The sequence below is a fragment of the Podarcis tiliguerta genome (assembly GCF_965153285.1).
Source record: "Podarcis tiliguerta genome assembly, chromosome: 8".
Lineage (NCBI taxonomy): Eukaryota > Metazoa > Chordata > Lepidosauria > Squamata > Lacertidae > Podarcis > Podarcis tiliguerta.
In genome coordinates, this window is record NC_139541.1 from 75,411,394 (window position 1) to 75,428,550 (window position 17,157).

The 17,157-nt window shown below is 43.8% G+C and overlaps 1 protein-coding gene across 1 annotated transcript; it reads left to right on the top strand.

Moving 5' to 3' along the window:
* The first annotated feature begins 446 nt into the window (after positions 1-446).
* Positions 447-16,948, top strand: LOC310684707 (phospholipase A2 inhibitor gamma subunit B-like). Its single transcript, XM_083456185.1, has 5 exons — positions 447-592; positions 3,539-3,661; positions 6,767-6,919; positions 15,535-15,681; positions 16,590-16,948. Exons 1-5 carry the CDS (start codon positions 541-543, stop codon positions 16,745-16,747), a joined length of 633 nt encoding a protein of 210 aa, XP_083312311.1. The 5' UTR covers positions 447-540; the 3' UTR covers positions 16,748-16,948.
* Positions 16,949-17,157: the final 209 nt, after the last annotated feature.

A 17,157-nucleotide genomic window follows, 5' to 3' on the forward strand; every position in this document is an offset into this window, starting at 1 on the left:
TTAAAGGGGGGACATGTCCTTGGAGCTCTGGGAAGGGGGGAGAGATTGATTTACCCCAAATGCAACTACATTTAATGGGAGTGAGGGGATCCGGGTCACTGTGCATTTTATTACTGTACCACAAGGGAAACTGTGGACAGACATTTGTGCCTCTTTCAAAAAAGTTCATGCTGTCAGAGAAAATGCCTTGGCTTCCAGAAAACTAATCCAGTTTCAGTGCTGTAACCTGATGGGACTCGTTTCCCCACATCCAGGATGGCGAACCTGACGCTGGCACAGATTAGGAGGGACGTGTCCTTGGAGTTACTGGAAGGGGGAAGAGGTTTAATTGGTTTTCAACACTGTGCTTTACATTATGGTATAGCATAATTAGAATTCTAATAATTTGTGACACTGTCCTGAATCCATTGTTCCTGGGTGCTGGCAAAGTACTTCTTGCAATCTTCTATAAATTCCTCCAACTAAGCCTCTTCATGCATCAGTTCCTTGCTTGGCCCAGTGCTGTTCTCGAACGCCTTCCTGGCTCTTCAGCTCTCTAGAATGATGAAGACACTCCTGATCTCCTGCCTCCTCTTGACCCTTCTGAATCCAGGTGAGCAGAACCACAGCTGCTGGGCTGTTCATCTTGTTTCCATGAAGGAACTAAGGGGGGGGGGTCAGCCTTTATTTATTTATTTATTTATTTTAAAATAATATTTATTTCATTTTTCACAAATACAAAAAATTAAAAAAGACAAAATACAATGGAATAGAAGGAAAAAAGAAGAGGGGGAAAAACAAGAATAAAAGAAACTACATAGCCATTAAAGCAGGAGAAGAAAGGAACAAGGACTTGTGGTTCCTTTGAAAGGGAGAGGAATAAAGCATATGGTCAAGCCACAAGGGATCCTCAATCATAGATAGTTTCTTCCCAATGATTATATTTGTTTTTATTTAACCAAATCCATACTGAGAGGTGCAGTATCCCCAAGTCCATTGGGGGAGCAATGGGGGCAGTCGCCCACTCTTGGATAAACCAGAATCCTAGGTTTCATCTACAACAAAGAGTATGTTTCTTGAACTTTTTTCCTGTTTGCTTCCCTCATCGTCCACTCAAATTCTGCCCCTTCTTCCTGAAACATTGTTCTCAATATTAAATCTTTATTTTACCAAATGCATACAGAGGTGTGGCATCCCCAAGTACATTGGGGCAGCAAAAGAGGCAGTAGTTCGCTCTTCAATAAACCAGAGTCCTAGCTTAAATTTAAAGCAGTGGTGTCCAAACTTTTTTCAAAAAGGGCCAGATTTGATGAAGAGAAAAGCTGTGGGGGCCGACCAAAGGGCCGACCAAAGTTTTTGAGCATTTTTGGCATGCATATTTGTGGTACGATAAGGTAAAAGCTAATAAAGCGTTTAAAAATCATATTGTTAGAAAAGCATTGTTTAATGTTTGGACAAGATATAAGGATTTGGTAGAAAAGAAAACCCCAAGATGGTTGTCACCAATGGAAGCGAAGGCACAGAAAAAATTCAATATGGAGGCCAAATGGCCGAAATATTGGGAAATTCTGGAACAGGATGGAGACAGAATAAAATTGCAGAGCTTTGAAAAACTGAAAAACAAAGTGCGAGATTGGCTCCACTATTATCAAATAATGGAGGCATACAATTTGGACAAAAAAGTTGGTTTCCAGGTGGAAAAATCAAAACTGGAAACAGAATTGTTAGATCCAAAGAATAAGAATTTGTTAAGAATGTATAATTTGCTGTTGAAATGGAACACTCAGGATGAAATGGTGAAATCAGCTATGATTAAATGGGCACAAGATGTTGGACATAACATAATGATGGCTGACTGGGAACAGTTATGGACCACAGGTATGAAATTTACAGCATGTAATGCCTTAAGAGAAAACTTAATGAAAATGATTTATAGGTGGTACATGACACCAGTCAAGCTTGAAAAAATTTATCATCTGCCCGACAATAAATGTTGGAAATGTAAAGAGACTGAAGGTACATTATTTCACCTTTGGTGGACATGCCCAAGGATTAAGACATTCTGGGAGATGATTTATAATGAAATGAAAAAGGTATTCAAATATACCTTTCTGAAGAAACCAGAGGCCTTTCTCCTGGGCATGGTTGGCCAATTGGTGTTAAAGAAGGATAGAACTTTTTTTATGTATGCAACAACAGCAGCAAGAATACTTATCGCAAAGTATTGGAAGACACAAGATCTACCCACCCGGGAAGAATGGCAGATGAAGTTGATGGACTACATGGAACTGGCGGAAATGACTGGCAGAATCAGAGACCAGGGAGAGGAGTCGGTAGAAGAAGACTGGAAAAAGTTTAAAGATTATCTACAGAAATACTGCAAAATTAATGAATGTTAAAAGATTGTTGGAATGAAGTTATATGGCTTTAGTACAAATGTTATAAGGATTTAAGTATAAATAGATTAATGGGATTTTAAAGGTAAAATAAGGTTAGAATGTGTTAAGATAATTATAGGACAGATAACAGAGGAAGATGGAAAGGAATTGCTGAAACATTTGACAGAAGTGGAATACAAAAAGGGAGGTGTGAGGAGGTCGGTGAAATAAGTTAATGAAAGATAAGAGATTGAAATTGTTTGAGTGTTTTAAATTGTTTTTGTTTGGTTTTGTAAGTTTAATGTGTTTAGTGTTATGTAGTGTTTTTATATTGTATTGTTCTTTTTTTGTTTTTGTTTGGTTTTGTAGTGTTTAAATTGTTCAAAAAGCAATAAACATTATTTAAAAAAAAAAACCAAAGTTTTTGAGCATTTTTTAGGACTGAAGTTGTTGAGGTTTTTTCAGGATTTTACCCCTGGAAAATAAACTGCCACAGGGGCCGGATTAAACTGACCAGTGGGCCCTGAAATGGACTTTGGCCATGCCTGATTTAAAGCAAAGAGTAAGTTGCTTACATTTGTAGAAACTTATGATAGGATAGGATACAATGTATAGGCACAATTCTTCTCATATTTCAGAGCGGAATTATCCTGCCCCCCCGCCATGAAATCTTTTAGTTTGCTGGTGTTACACACCACCCCAATCTCTCAGTGGAGTCAGGTCCCAGGGGTACCAGATGTGCTTACCAGAGTCTGTCATGTTTGCTGGTGCTGATGGGAGTTGTAGTACAACAACTTCGAGAGGGTTAAAGGTTTCCCCACACCTTCTCTACTGGTCCTCTCCCTCAGACTGCAGGAGCCATCTTCCACAATCATTCTCTGGTCTATGCAAGGCCCACCCCCATTCACAGAGTTTAAGAACTACAGAAGGAATATATACTAGTTTGCAGAAACTGGTATTCAAATAGTGCCTCCAATGTTGCAGAAAAAATATATCAATTGAGGATGGTAACCATGTATTTCTATAGTTCGCTTTTGAAACTATCCAAGTCGGTGGCCTTTGCTGCCTCTAGTAAGATGGCATTTGTAGCAGAAAGTGTTGTGTTCATGTACCTTGACGCAGACCTATTCCTCCTACACAGTTACTAAAGTTTTCTAAACCCATTTCCCCCCTGTCTGCAGTGGCATCTCTGACATGTGAGTCTTGCTTCAATGAAGGAAAATATTGCAGAAATGCCACAACTGAGGAGTGTGACGATTCCAGTGACCAGTCCTGCATGTCTTCCCTTGGAGTTGGCAAATTGGGTAAGTGAGAAGAACTTTCAACCTCTTTGATCACCAAAACGTAAACCCCCTGACTCACTTTCGAAGGCCATATCTTAGCCACAAGCCACGGAACATGACTTTTCAGAAAGTAGTGTTCTAAGTTCTGCATTGCCTGTAGGAGCAGGGAAGAAATTCAAGTCAGTTCATATTTAAAGGTGTGTTTACTCAACTGGCAGAGCAAAATAAAGCCATCCTTCAGAATCTGCCCTTCTCCCATTTTTGCAATTCAGTTGTCCAGCCATGTAATCAATAGACAAATGCACATACTAGGGTAAAGTGTGCATATAAGAACCTACAACAAAATCAATCAACAGTCACCTAATTCATAAGAAGAGCTAAAAATAAAGATAGAAAAGATGGATATCAGTAACAGCAACAAAACAAAACAAACAATACCCCAACCCAAGTGTCCGTTCATCAGCCTCAGCTTTTGTAGTTGTAGTCAGTCTGTCTGGTTCCCATCTCCCAGGCCAAGTGAAAAATGATCTGCAAGGCAGAGAGCTAGTCCACCAGGATTCACAGCCAATATAGTCAACAAATATTCCCCCACGGGGGAAACTATAACTGCTTAAATCAGTATGACCCTGCAGATAGGGCCTAAGAGTGAAAATAACATTCACACTAAATGTTGATTTGGGGGGGGGGGGAGTTGGAAACTGATATGAAAATGTGCAGAAATGAACTTCAAATAAGAAACCAAGAGAAACTGATACTGACATATTGCCCCTTCCTAATTGTCTGTTGTACATGCTCCCTTTATGAGCTCCACCATCGACTCTCATTGGTCCAGTTACAGGGTGGATTTGATCACAATTTATATCACAAGTCAGTAAAACTTGATTTAAAACATTTTTTTACATAAAGACTCATTCTTGCTGGTATAATCTTAATATTTACAACTAGATGAAGGTTTCGTTTTTGGAATAATAAATTTTCAGAGTAGTTTTTAAAGTTATATCAAAAATTACTGATTTGGTTATACTATTAGAAAAACATTGACAGATAATTATAAAAAAAAATGAGGTTTATTAAATTAACTGTTTATATTTGGACTTCTTTTCTGCTATACTTTATTGGAAGGAGAAAAATAATCATTTCATTACTAACAATTTAAACAATTTATTTAACTAAAATAATAACATTATAGCATATGTATCCATGTTTGTTAACTGATGTGATTAAACGGTTTTTTTAGAAAAACCTTAGAGGGAGTTATAGCACACATGAAAAGCTTAAAACAAATCCTTATTTCCTGATGGGGATAGTCTTTGGAATATAATATAAATTAAATAGAAAATTATCTTTGGGGGGGGGGGAATCCTCCCAAAAACCAATTTAAATTAAAAAATTCTGATTTAAATAAAAAAAATTCTGATTTAAATTTAATCTAATTATTTTGATTTTTTAAAATTGATTTTTATCCACTCTGTCATCCACCTTGGCAGCCACAAAACTTATTTCAATCATTAATTGCTTCCCATGAAGCCTCCTGAACTGGTCCCACTCAATAAGGAGAAGGGTGGTAGAAACCTCTGGACAGCCAAAGGTTCTCCTGTCCTGACACATTCAACAAATAGATAAAACTGGAGAAATCTCTCTCTGGTCCAAGCAGGGCCTGCTCAACACAATTGGATACCTGAGGCAAACCATTAAATGTTCCCCACCCCACAGAAACGGAAGAAAGGGTGACTGAAGATTAGGCCTGGGCGATTTATTGATACGAGGGGCAGACCGTGATGACAGATTCACTCAGCAGTAAATCGGTGGGGGAGACCCTGCCTATCCTGAGTCCTCTGCCTCCAGCACCCAGCACACTGAGGAAAAACAAAACAAGCTGCAGCCTGGAGCTGGAGGCAGAGGGACTCCGGAGGGGTGGCAGTTTCATCAAGGATATGAAATCATCATTGTGGTCTGTCCCATATACCTGCAGTGGGAGAAAAAGCTGCATAGACAAGGCTTATACAGCTTGTTCCTCCCTCCCTCCCTCCTTAAACTCCTTGGGTTAAGAGCACACTGCTGCCCTCGTCTCAGCCAAGCAGTTTTGCGGAAACCCCAACCTGCCACTGGCTCACATGAGCAAGTAGTGGGGCGGTGGCTCTGTTAAAGTGCTCCCCCTCCCTAGCTGCATGAGCACCACACCCGCTCCAGTTTGCACACAAGTAGGAGCGGAATCTCAGCTGCTAAGCAGGGGAACTGCGAGCCATGTCACCCTTTCCTGTCGAGGGGGCACGGCTGCCCACCTCTCAATGGGCAGTTTGAAGGAGCCCCCACCTTGCGTGAGTCGACAGTGGAGTGCAGGATCTGGGCGGAGACAGCCTTGGCTGCCACCTGCCTTCCTTTTTCAGCACAGGAGGAAAGATGGAGCCCACTCTGCCAGTCAAAGACAGCCAGGCAGTGCAGGCAGCCCTGCAAGGCACAGGTAGGGTGGCTTTGCAGCCTGCGCTTTGTGAATGACCACCCCACAAGGAAAGAGGCAGCTGGCGAGACTGACGGGGGGAATCCGAAACCAGCACAACAAACTGTTTGAAAAGGACAGGTTATGATTTGATACCTGTTTATAAATATTAGAAGTAAGTCATTTAAGTATGGAGATAAGGTAAGTAGGGTGATTTAGAAATGCAAAATAAAAGTGATTGCATATGGAAGTCAGGGAGGGGGACAGGAGGAAGTCAGAGCTCAATTTGAGGAAAGATATATGTGATGAAGAAATTTTATTTGGTTGTTATAAAGGAAAAAAGAAATTTTAATAAACATTATATTACAAAAGAAAAAGGAAGGAGCTCCAAGGTCCCTGCCACGAAAAACAGGGACATGCATTGCCGGTATGAGAGACTCAGTGTGCTGGAGGCAGAAGTACTCAGGATAGGCGGGGTTTCCCCCACCGATTTACTGCTGAGTGAAGCTGTCATCACAGTCTGCCCCTCATACCAAAGGCAGCAGCATCAGGCGATGCTTTTCTTTGTGGTCAGATCCCCTGCCCCTCTGGATCCTGCCACATAAGATGACCATCAATCCTTTCCTCATGGGTGGGCCAGCCATATCTCCAGGTCTAGCTATTTCCTTTTCCAATTCTTTCTTTTATAGCACTTTTGGGGTCAAATATGGTTCTCAAGTCCTGCATCGATACAGAGTTGTGTGATGCAGACTATGCCAGTGCCTCCGTAACGTCATCAATGTACATCCACAGCAAGATCTCCTGCTGCAAGACAGATATGTGCAACAGCGGACCTCCCGAAAGTAAGTATCATCATCAGGAAAGCTGGTCTCACAAAACTCAAGTAATGAGAGAGGTCAAAGAAAGACAAACAAGTTTTGGGCAGTATCCTGATGTCAGGGACTGGCTAGACAAGGAGGAGTGGTGGCAGCCAGTCACTCCAGGAGGCACCTGAGGGTGACACTAGAAAAGAACATTTCAAACCTGATTAGACTGGTGGGACAGGGAGGAACCATTGACAGAGGGAACGAGCAGGGAAGCATTGGAGCCATAGTATGGGGGTGGCGGGAACTAATAGAACAAAACCCAAAATCACAATAAGATTACCTGAACAACATACAGCATCTATTAGCAAAAATTACAAGGCAGCATCACAGTTTTACCTTAGTCCTAGAAACACCCCTCCCATGATGTTACTCACATTTCCTCTCCTGTAGAAGCTTCTGGTATTTACATCCTATGCTTTCCTCCAAAACGCTTGAGCTCCTGCTCACCATTTTAGCCTAAAGAAAATCCAGTAAAATAGGTTACGCTGAGAGATGGTTCCGGCCCCAGGCCACTCAGCAAGTGTCATGGCTACAGTGGAATTTGAATTCTGGTCTCCTAGATTCTAGTCCAGCCCCCTAACCACTACACGTCACTGGCTCATTGGTTTCCCAGAGTTCTAGCCCCCAAACCTAGACCAACCCACTTTCTTTGATGCATTTGCATTTGTAGAGATATTTTTAGCGGGAGAGGCATCTGTCCTTGCGTGGGAGGGAACTGATTTCTTTGAGGTTTGCATTCAGGGAATTGATATCTTCACTCATAGCTGAGTAAGATTGTCTTTCATAAATACAGTTTTAACAATGAGTCCATAAGTGTCTGTGGAGGCCAATTCTGGAACCACACGTCCTTCCACAGTGGGGACATTGGTTTCTGGGTGGGAGTTGATCATGGTGTGGATTTGCCAAGCATGCCTTCCTCTTACCACGTTTCTCCTTGAGTTCGAGTGTCTTCAAAGCCCATGACACCTTTGGTAAAGGCTGTTCTCCAATTGAAGCACTCGCAGGCCAGGGTTTCCCAGTTGTCGGTGTTTAAACTTCATTTTAAAAGATTTGCCTTGAGACAGTCTTTAAACCTCTTTTCCTGACCACCAGTATTACGCTTTCCATTTTAAAGTTCAGAATAGAGTAGTTACTTTGGGAGACGATCATCAGGCATCTGCACAACATGACCAGTCCAACAAAGATGATGTTGAAGAATCATTGCTTCAACATTGGTGTTATTTGCTTCTTCCAGTACGCTGATATTAGTTCGCCTGTCTTCCCAAGTGATGTGGAAAAATTTTCAGAGACACCGTTGATGTAATCTTTCAAGGATTTGGAGATGGTGTTTATAAGTGGTGCATGTTTTACAAGCATACAGTAAGGTTGGTAGTACAATAGCTTTGTAAACAAGCATTTTGGTTTCCCTGTGAATGTCCCGGTCCTTAAACACTCTGCACTTCAATCGACAGAAAGCTGCACTCGCAGAGCTCAGGGATGCTGGAATTCGGCATAAGTGTTAGCCCTTGTGGAAAGATAACTGCCTAGGTAGGAGAAGTGATTGACATTTTCCAACGTTACACCATTGAGTTGGATTTGTGGAGCTGCAGAGGGGTTATTTTGTACTTGTTGGTGCAGTACTTTGTTTTTTTGGATGTTGAGCAACAGGCCAAACTTTTCGTAAGCTTCTGGGAAGATATTTAGGATGGTTTGGAGGTCATCCTGTGAGTGTGCCCACACTACGTTGTCATTAGCATACTGAAGCTCTATGATGAAAGTTACTGTAACCTTACTCTTTGCTTTCAGCCTGCTCAGATTGAAGAACTTTCCATCTGTTAAATATATTATTTCTACTCCGGTGGGGAGTATAGGATCATGGCAATGAAAACAATGAATAGAGTTGGGGCAATAACACAACCCTGTTTAACACCTGTTCCCACTGTGAATGGTTCACTTTGAGACCCAATGTTATCTGCGATTGTTGCTGTCATATTATCATGGAGGAGTAGGATGATGCTTAAAAATTTATCTGGGCAGCCAATTCTCAGAAGGACAGTCCACAGGGCATTACAATTTACAGTGTCAAAAGCCTTAGGTCAAAAAACGACATATATGGGGGTTGGTTTTGATCTCTGCATTTTTCTTGAAGCTGTTGAGCGGTGAAAATCATGTCCACTGTCCCCCTAGAAGGCCGAAAACCATTTTGGGATTCAGGAACGGTCACCTAAGATATTGTTAAGAGATTGTTTGCTAAGATCCTTGCAAAAATTTTGCCACCTGCAGCTAATAGAGCGATGCCTCGATAGTTTCCGCAATCAGTTCTGTCACATTTTTAAAAAAATAATTGATAATTTTGGCATCCATAAAGTCTGCTGGGATCTCTTCTCTCTCCCAGATTTTTTTGATGAGCTTGTGAAGTTGTTGTGTAAGTTCAATTTCACCCACTTTGAAGACTTTGGCAGGTATCCCCTCAGGTCTGCTTGTTTTTTGTTTTTGTTTTTGTTTTTCATTTGGTTAATAGCTGTACACAACTCTCCCAGATTTGGAGATACTGCAAGCTCATCTCTAACTTGTTTTTGCAGAATTTGTGAGAGGACCTCAGCAGCTACGGGGGAGTTGCAGTTAAGGAGATGTCGGTAATGTTCTTTCCAGCACAGTGTAATAGCTTCTTTATCTTTTAGAAGTGTGATACCGTCTGCTGAGCGTAGGGGGAATATGCCATGATTTATTCGCCCATAGATGGTCTTTGTGACTTTGTTCACAGGCTGCAATAATGGATGTTTTTAGCTTGGTCCAGTGTTCCTCGATGTTATCAGGGAATTCTGAAAGCAGATGGCCCTTAAGAGTCATTTGGAAGCAATCCCACTTAACGGGATCTTGAAGGCCTTGGGTGTTCATTTTGCACCTTGTTTTCCTTGAAGCCTGCGTTAAGGTATAATATTGATAGCCATTGTGGAGCGTATTAGTCAGTGATCTGTCCAGCAGTCGTCGGCACTCGTCATAGCTCTGGTAAGGAGTAGATCATGGTGATCTTTAGCACAGACAATAAAATAGTCTAAGACAGCAGCAGGCAACCTAAGGACCATGGGCCGGATGTGGCCCAATCACCTTCTCAATCCGGCCCGTGGACAGTCCAGAAATCAGCGTGTTTTTACATGAGTAGAATGTGTCCTTTTATTTAAAATGCATCTCTGGGTTATTTGTGGGGCCTGCCTGGTGTTTTTACATGAGCAGAATGTATGCCTTTATTTAAAATGCATCTCTGGGTTATTTGTGGGGCATAGGAATTCGGTCATATTTTTTTTCAAAATTTAGTCTGGCCCACCAAATGGTCTGAGGGATGGTGGACCAGCCCATGGCTCAAAAAAGTTGCTGACCCCTGGTCTAAGAGGTGCCAGTGGTTTGACCGAGGATGCCTCCAGGGAGTTTTAAATTTATTTTTCTGTCAAAAGAGTGTGTTGGTAGTAACAAGGTTGTGCGCTGCACATATCGTCAAAAGTAAGATTCCGTTCTGGTTGCTGTTGCCAATTCCTTCTTTCCCAATAGTCCCAGGCCACCGATTGAAATCTCACCCAACCCCTGCATTAAAATCACCCAGGAGGATGAGTTTATCTTCCTTAGGCATCTCTGATAGATGCTGAGAGTAAACAAAGTCTTTAATGTATTCATCAGCATCCAGTGTTAGTGCATAAGCACTTATAAGAGTAGCCTGTTGGTTTTTGGTGTGCTTTATTCGAAGGGTTGAGAGTCACTCATTAATGCCGGTAGGGACTTCTGACAGGAGCTTCACAAGATCGTTTTTTATAGTGAAGCCTACCCCTGTATCCGAAGTTCTTGTTCAGATAGACCTTTCCAGAAGAAAGTGTAGTCTCCTTTTTCTTCCTTCAGTTGTCCCTCGCCTGCTCTTTGAGTCTCTTGAAGCGCTGCAATATTGATGTTAAAACGTTGCAGCTCTCTTGCAATGATGGCAGTTCTGCATTCAGAGCGCTCGCTATCTGTGTTATCTGACAAAGTCTGTATATTCCATGTTCCAAAATTCAATTGTGTTTTACAACCGCTAGGTGGTGACCCCCCTGTGTGCGGTCATCCAGTCAGGGGAAAAGGGAGGCAGACTATGTTTAGGGCACCTTTTCTAGCCCCTCCCCCTTTCCAGGGTGAGCAGAATGGATCCTAAAAAGGGCTGCTCAGTTATGGATACAGCTGCCGAGGTGCTCAACTGCCTCGTTCCTTGAGTGGGAACGACTGAATCTGTATTCACCGCCCATGTGCTGGTTCATGACTAGGGGCTTCTAGATTTCATGATCCTGCCCCCATTACCATTTGCCGATTGCCAGGTGACTTTTGGGGTTTGGGTTTGGGATGGGTTTTTGGAAGACACCAGTATGTGAATTAGTTTTATGTGTGTAGATCAGTGCATTCTGACCAAGGCACAATCTTCGCAGTAGGGCCCTGTTCCAATGGCATGAGTAGTCACAATGAACCAGTAGATTCCTATCTGGTACAGCCCTTATCCACCTTCACAGCCGTTGTAACATACCGCTTGTTCTCATCCTCCTGTTCTGCCATTGAGGACGTTTTGGATCATTCTTTGTCTAGCTCCTTCCCTTTAACCTTACCGCCTTGGGTGACCCTGTTAGGAGTACAGGATTCCTGCTGGGAGTACGAGATTCACGACGGCTTCACTCACTCAAGTCATAGGAACATGCAAACCCACTCACCACAACAAGGTGGTGATCCAGTGAGTGATAAGGCAGTATGATACCTCTGGATTGGCCAGGCCTTCTACAAACTGCTGAGATAAGATGGCGCCCGGCACACTTCCCCTGTGCCGGAGTGAGACTCTGCGTGTGCTTTTAGCAGTAGCTGCTCAAAGAGGGCACCAAGTGCACCACTTTGATGTGGATGTGGCTTATTTGAACTCGGATCTGAAGGAGGATCTGTACATGTTACCTCCTCCAGGGTTTGAGGGCAATGAGCCAGGTGTTGTGTGGAAGCTACACAAGTCAATTTATGGTTTGAAACAGTCAGCCAGAAATTGGAACATGTGCCTGAATGAAGCTCTGGAAAGTTTGGGTTTCCGGAAGAGTCTTGCAGACAGTTGCCTGTACCTGAAGGGGTCGGGAGAGACATAGGAAGCGATTCTGGTGTTCGTAGATGATATTCTGTACATTGCACAAACAGGTAGACAGGTGCAAGGTTTTGCCAAAGAGCTTGGTAAGAAGTTTAAGCTCAAAATCCTTTGTCCCGTTCAGGTTTATCTAGGCATTAGGATAGACAGGTCTGAGAATGGGGGTTTCTTGCTCAGTCAGAAAGGCAAGATTGAGCAGTTGCTTGAGAAGTTCCGGATGTCTGACTGTGCAGGGGTCAGAACGCCAATGGAGACCAACTTCGTGAAGGACAGTCAGCTTGGGGAGCGTTCTGAGTTCCAAAACCCTGAGGTGTTTCAGTCAGTGCTAGGGAGTCTTTTGTATCTCTCTCAGTGGAGCAGACCGGACATAGCGTTTGCTGTGAATCTGCTCAGTAGGGAGGCTACAAAGGCCAGTGTGAATGCCTGGCAAGGCATCAAGAGAGTGTTGAGGTATTTGCAGGATACCAAAGAGTTTTGCCTCACGTTGTCAGCTGAAGGTGACGCACGGCTTACGTGCTGGAGTGACAGCGATTGGGCATCTCTTGGGGACAGGAAGTCTGTGTCTGGGCTGGTGGTAAGTTTGGGGAATCCCTGGTTGGGTGGAAATCCCGGAAGCAAAGTCTTATTGCACTTTCTTCCACTGGGGCTGAGTTCAAGTGCGTTGTCGGATTTGTGCAGGGAGTTGGACTTCTACCGATGCTTGATCCAAGAGATCTGTGGGGATTGTTACTTGCCCATAACTGTTTGGGGAGACAATCAACCTTGTCTTAGGTTGGCAGAATCTGAACAGTTCAAGTCCAGAACCAAGCATTTGGACATACGCTTCCAGAATGTATGTCAGAGTGTCCAAGCAGGTTGGATACGGCTCAAGTATTGTTCGAGCCGGTAGAACCTAGCTGATGGGTTTACTAAACCCTTGACCTTCCAGCGACATGGGGAGTTCTGTGAAGGGTTGCATTTGGGGTGAGTTATACTCACAGTTTCCCTCAAGATGCGACACCCCCTCTCACACACAAAGAAAGATTCCCGTATGTGAACATAACCATGCCTCAGAATGTGAGTGAGGATGCAGCAGAATGTGAGGAGCATACACTTTGGTGTAATGCAGCCCCATTCTCTGCGTGAACCCTCTGGCAGCTTCGTGGTGGAGAACACACCTAAGGACCTCATTGAGTTCAACTCCTTTCCCATTGCCCTGTCACATACTGCAGAGTAAGATCCGCTGGATTCATCGATTCCAAAGTTAGACACAAATTGTCATAACTTTTGTCCAGAGAGCTGAGCAAAATATAAACTTTCAGTTCCTCAGTAAAGTTGACTTGCAACAGTCTCAGCTTGTTGAAAACAGACAGCATCTTAGTCACATGCTGTCTGATGCTATCACCAGGACACAGCTTCAGCTCAAACAAGCTTCTGGTGGTGTGGATCTTTGCCCCAGCTGTGGTCCTGTGGTGCACTCTCTCTAGTGCCTGGTAGGCCTCCTGGGCAGTCTCAAGACCCTCCACCAAAGGTAGCTGTGAGCCCTCCAAACTGAGCACTATAGCTCCTAGGGCTTTCTGGGCTTTCCTCTGTGAGGCATGGGCAGCTGCAACAACTGCTGCTGCAGCACCGGCTGGAGCTTGCAGTGGGGGCCCTTGGGTCACCTCCCACAGACCCTTGGCTACCAGCCAGGCCTTTAGCTTCCTTGACCACTCCTCCAAGTTGCTCCCATTTAATTTTTCAAAAGGGACTGAGAATGACTCCTGGCCATCTGCCATCTTCTCCCCCGGGACTGAGCCTACTCATGTCACCAGCAGCTCCTCTTGGCACCTGGTCCTGAAGATGAGATCCTCCCCAGCAAGCTTCGCTGCCTCAAACGCTAGGCAGGAGCTCCAGCTGGCTTCTCCCCCACACACAGGCACGACGTGGCAACAGCTTCCAAAGCTTGGCTGGTTCCCATGACCTGCTGAGATAAGATGGCGCCCGGCACACTTCCCCTGTGCCGATAGAAAAAACTTGAGCTCTCTTTGCAGCTCTTAGCAGAGATCTGCAGCGGCAGAAAATGTTGCCTTGTGTGTGGATAATAAATCAGACTGTTCGCAGGCTTCTTGCTAATCTCTAACAGCCTTTAATGAGAAGAAAAACATCATAAATCAGCCCAGCGAGAGAGCAGGCATTCTTTCGTCTCTCAGTCAAAAACGAAAGGAACTCACACACAAAGAAAGATTCCCGTATGTGAACATAACCATGCCTCAGAATGTGAGACGTCACACAGAACTGTAAGTTCTGATTTTCCTCACACAAACATCTGCAACGTGGGCTCCTGCCTTCGCCAACAGAACAGTGCTTTCTAAGAGGATATCTGCATTATTTAATAACATAACATAGTAAAAGAAAAACTGCACATAGAACAAAACCAAAAACCATGAATCAATAACAAGATTACTTGAACAAAATGCAGCAGTCATGAGCAAAAATTACAAGGGAGCTTCACAGTTTTACCTTAGTCCTAGAAACATTCCTTGTGTGATGTTACTCACAGTCCCTCTCCTGCAGCAGCTTCTGATATTTACATCCCTACTCTTTTGTCCAAAGAGCTTGAGGTGGCATTTCTGGCTCTCCTGCTCACCATTTTAGCCTCAAACACCCGTGTGAAATAAGTCAGGCTAAGGGGCAGTGTCTGGCCCCAGGTCACCCAGAAAGTGTCGTGGCTCAAGTACAGATTTGAACTCTGGTCTCCTCCCACCCTTGTTCCTGATGTAGATGTTCACATTCCCTTGTTCCTGATGTAGATCTTCACTCACCCCTCCTTCCTTGGTGGGAGGAGGCACCATTTTGTGGTTCGCCTTAGTATTCCCAACACCCTGGTGTATGCTTTTATTGTAAACACTATAACAACACTAGGACCAAGAATTCTGGGAGTGGTAGTTTCTTAAGGGTGCTGAGAGTTAATTGGGAAACCCTGATTCCCCTCACAGAGCTATGGATTAACAAACAAACCCCACACAATAGTTCTTATTAGCTACCATTTCTTCTTAGGTGAAATCATTATTTTACCAAAACTAAGCACATGTTTTCCAGAAGTGATTTTTTAAGGATAAAACTACTAACAGCTTTCTTTCTCTTTCCCGCTCTCAGGAAGAGGGCCATTTTGCAGACTTTTATCATCATTTGTGTCCATTCATGGCTACCATTTTATCTCTCATAATGCCCCCCAATGCTGCTCAGTGCTAAGCCCAATTGCTTAAAGTGGTATCCCTTTGCTTGAAATGTATGCTGTGAATGTGGCCCCAGTCAGAAATCTCTTGCACCATGCATTAATGTAGCCCTGGATGAATGGAGCATGGCTGAAGCACTCTGCTTGGAGAAGTGCTGGAAGGTGGTAGGCATCCATCTTGGAAGGGGAAGCACAATTCCCACCCCTCACATACAGCACGTTGTGGTTTGCATCTGCAAAAGAAATACATTGACTAACTGCAATGTTGGTGTGGTGATTGTTTTCCAGTGCCTGAGAGTGAGACGAGGGAGCTCAATGGGCTGAAGTGCCCGAGTTGCGTCACCATCTCGACAGATGAGTGTGAGGGCAATAAGACCGTCAGCTGCAGAAATGAGGAGGATCAATGCTTCTTCGCTGGGGGTTACATGAAGTTTGGTGAGTCTTGTATGATGGAGTGCAGCTAGGGCCCCATCTTTGAGGAAGTATCATGCTACTTTGAGCAGTCATGGCTTCTGCTAAAAGACGCTGGGATACTTAGCTTATGAAGGGTGCTGAAAGTTATTAGGAGACCCACGTTGCCCTCACAGACTGTCTGGGATGGGCAAGAGCCCAAGGAGTAGGGATGTGTGTGCAAGGAGGTGGGAGGAGGAGGAGAATACAGGGAAGGGCTAGTGATTTCTGGGGTTCTTGACTGGAACCCTGAGCCAGTTTATTCCATTTTTCCCCCGGCAAAACCTTAAAAGCCTATTCATATAGGGCCATGCTCTATTCCCTTTTGCTGTTCATTCGATTGAGTTTTAAATGTTTTAATGGTTTTAACTGCTTTTATTGCTAATGTAAATATTTCTTGTAAACCCCTAGCAGTTTTTACTGCAAGCAAGCGGTATATAGATTTTGTTAAATAAAAATACATCTTAAAATTTGCACTTTAAATTGGAGGGGGCAGGATGGAGACCCACAGGCCCAGGAGCCAAAGGCATTCCTCTAGGACTCTCTCTCTTTCTCTGGCCCTTTAGATCCTCCTTAGCCACACCTCCTCACCCTAGGCCACACCCCTCCCAAGCCCCACTTCATACCCTACCTGTATGCTTTGGCCTGGCTGGATTGTTGCCCCTGAACTCTTGGTTACCTGGAGGGAGGACAGAGAGGGGGGTTTGAATGTATGTATAAAATAGCCTGCCATGTAAAGGTGAATTTTACATATGTTTCCATTGGCCAGTGGACCTCCCAGAAGGTCACCCAGACTGGAAAACAGCTCTTGGTCTGAAAAAAGTTGCCCACCGTTCTGTTTGAGGGAGAGGGTTTTGGATTTCAAAAATACGTATGTGGTTTTTTTCCAACAGGGGAAACCACCCTGATGGGTGCTCTCCGAGGCTGCGCAACAGCTAGTATGTGTGACTATGGTCAGGAGATGCTGGTGACTTATTTTAAATCATTGGGATATGAGATCACTCAATTGAAGTGTACTGACGCAACGGACAATGATGCCAATGAGCTGTAGCTGAGGGAAGGAAAACCTCCACCGCCCAAAAGAACCCACCATTTATGGAAATTGGCGGCCTAGTGGTTGAAGCAGGAGTCGTCTCAGCCTGAGGACTCCCAGGCTTTCTTTCCAGAAGTCTAGAAGCTCCTCCTCAAAGACAGGCTGTATTTGACTTTCATGTGCAAATGAGGTCATTGAATCATGTCCAAAATAAATATATATGGCAAATGATGTGTGTTGTATCATTTATCCAAATGCAACATTTGTTGGGGGAAATAATAGTGCTTGGAGATGGGAGCTAGATTTCAGGTTTGAAATCCCTGGCCAGCCTTCCATGTCAAATTTTTTTTGTGTCCACTTTGTGCTCCCTTGTTGTCAGGGGTAGTGCATCCCATTTCACCACAGCAGCCATGCTACGTAAACCCCAC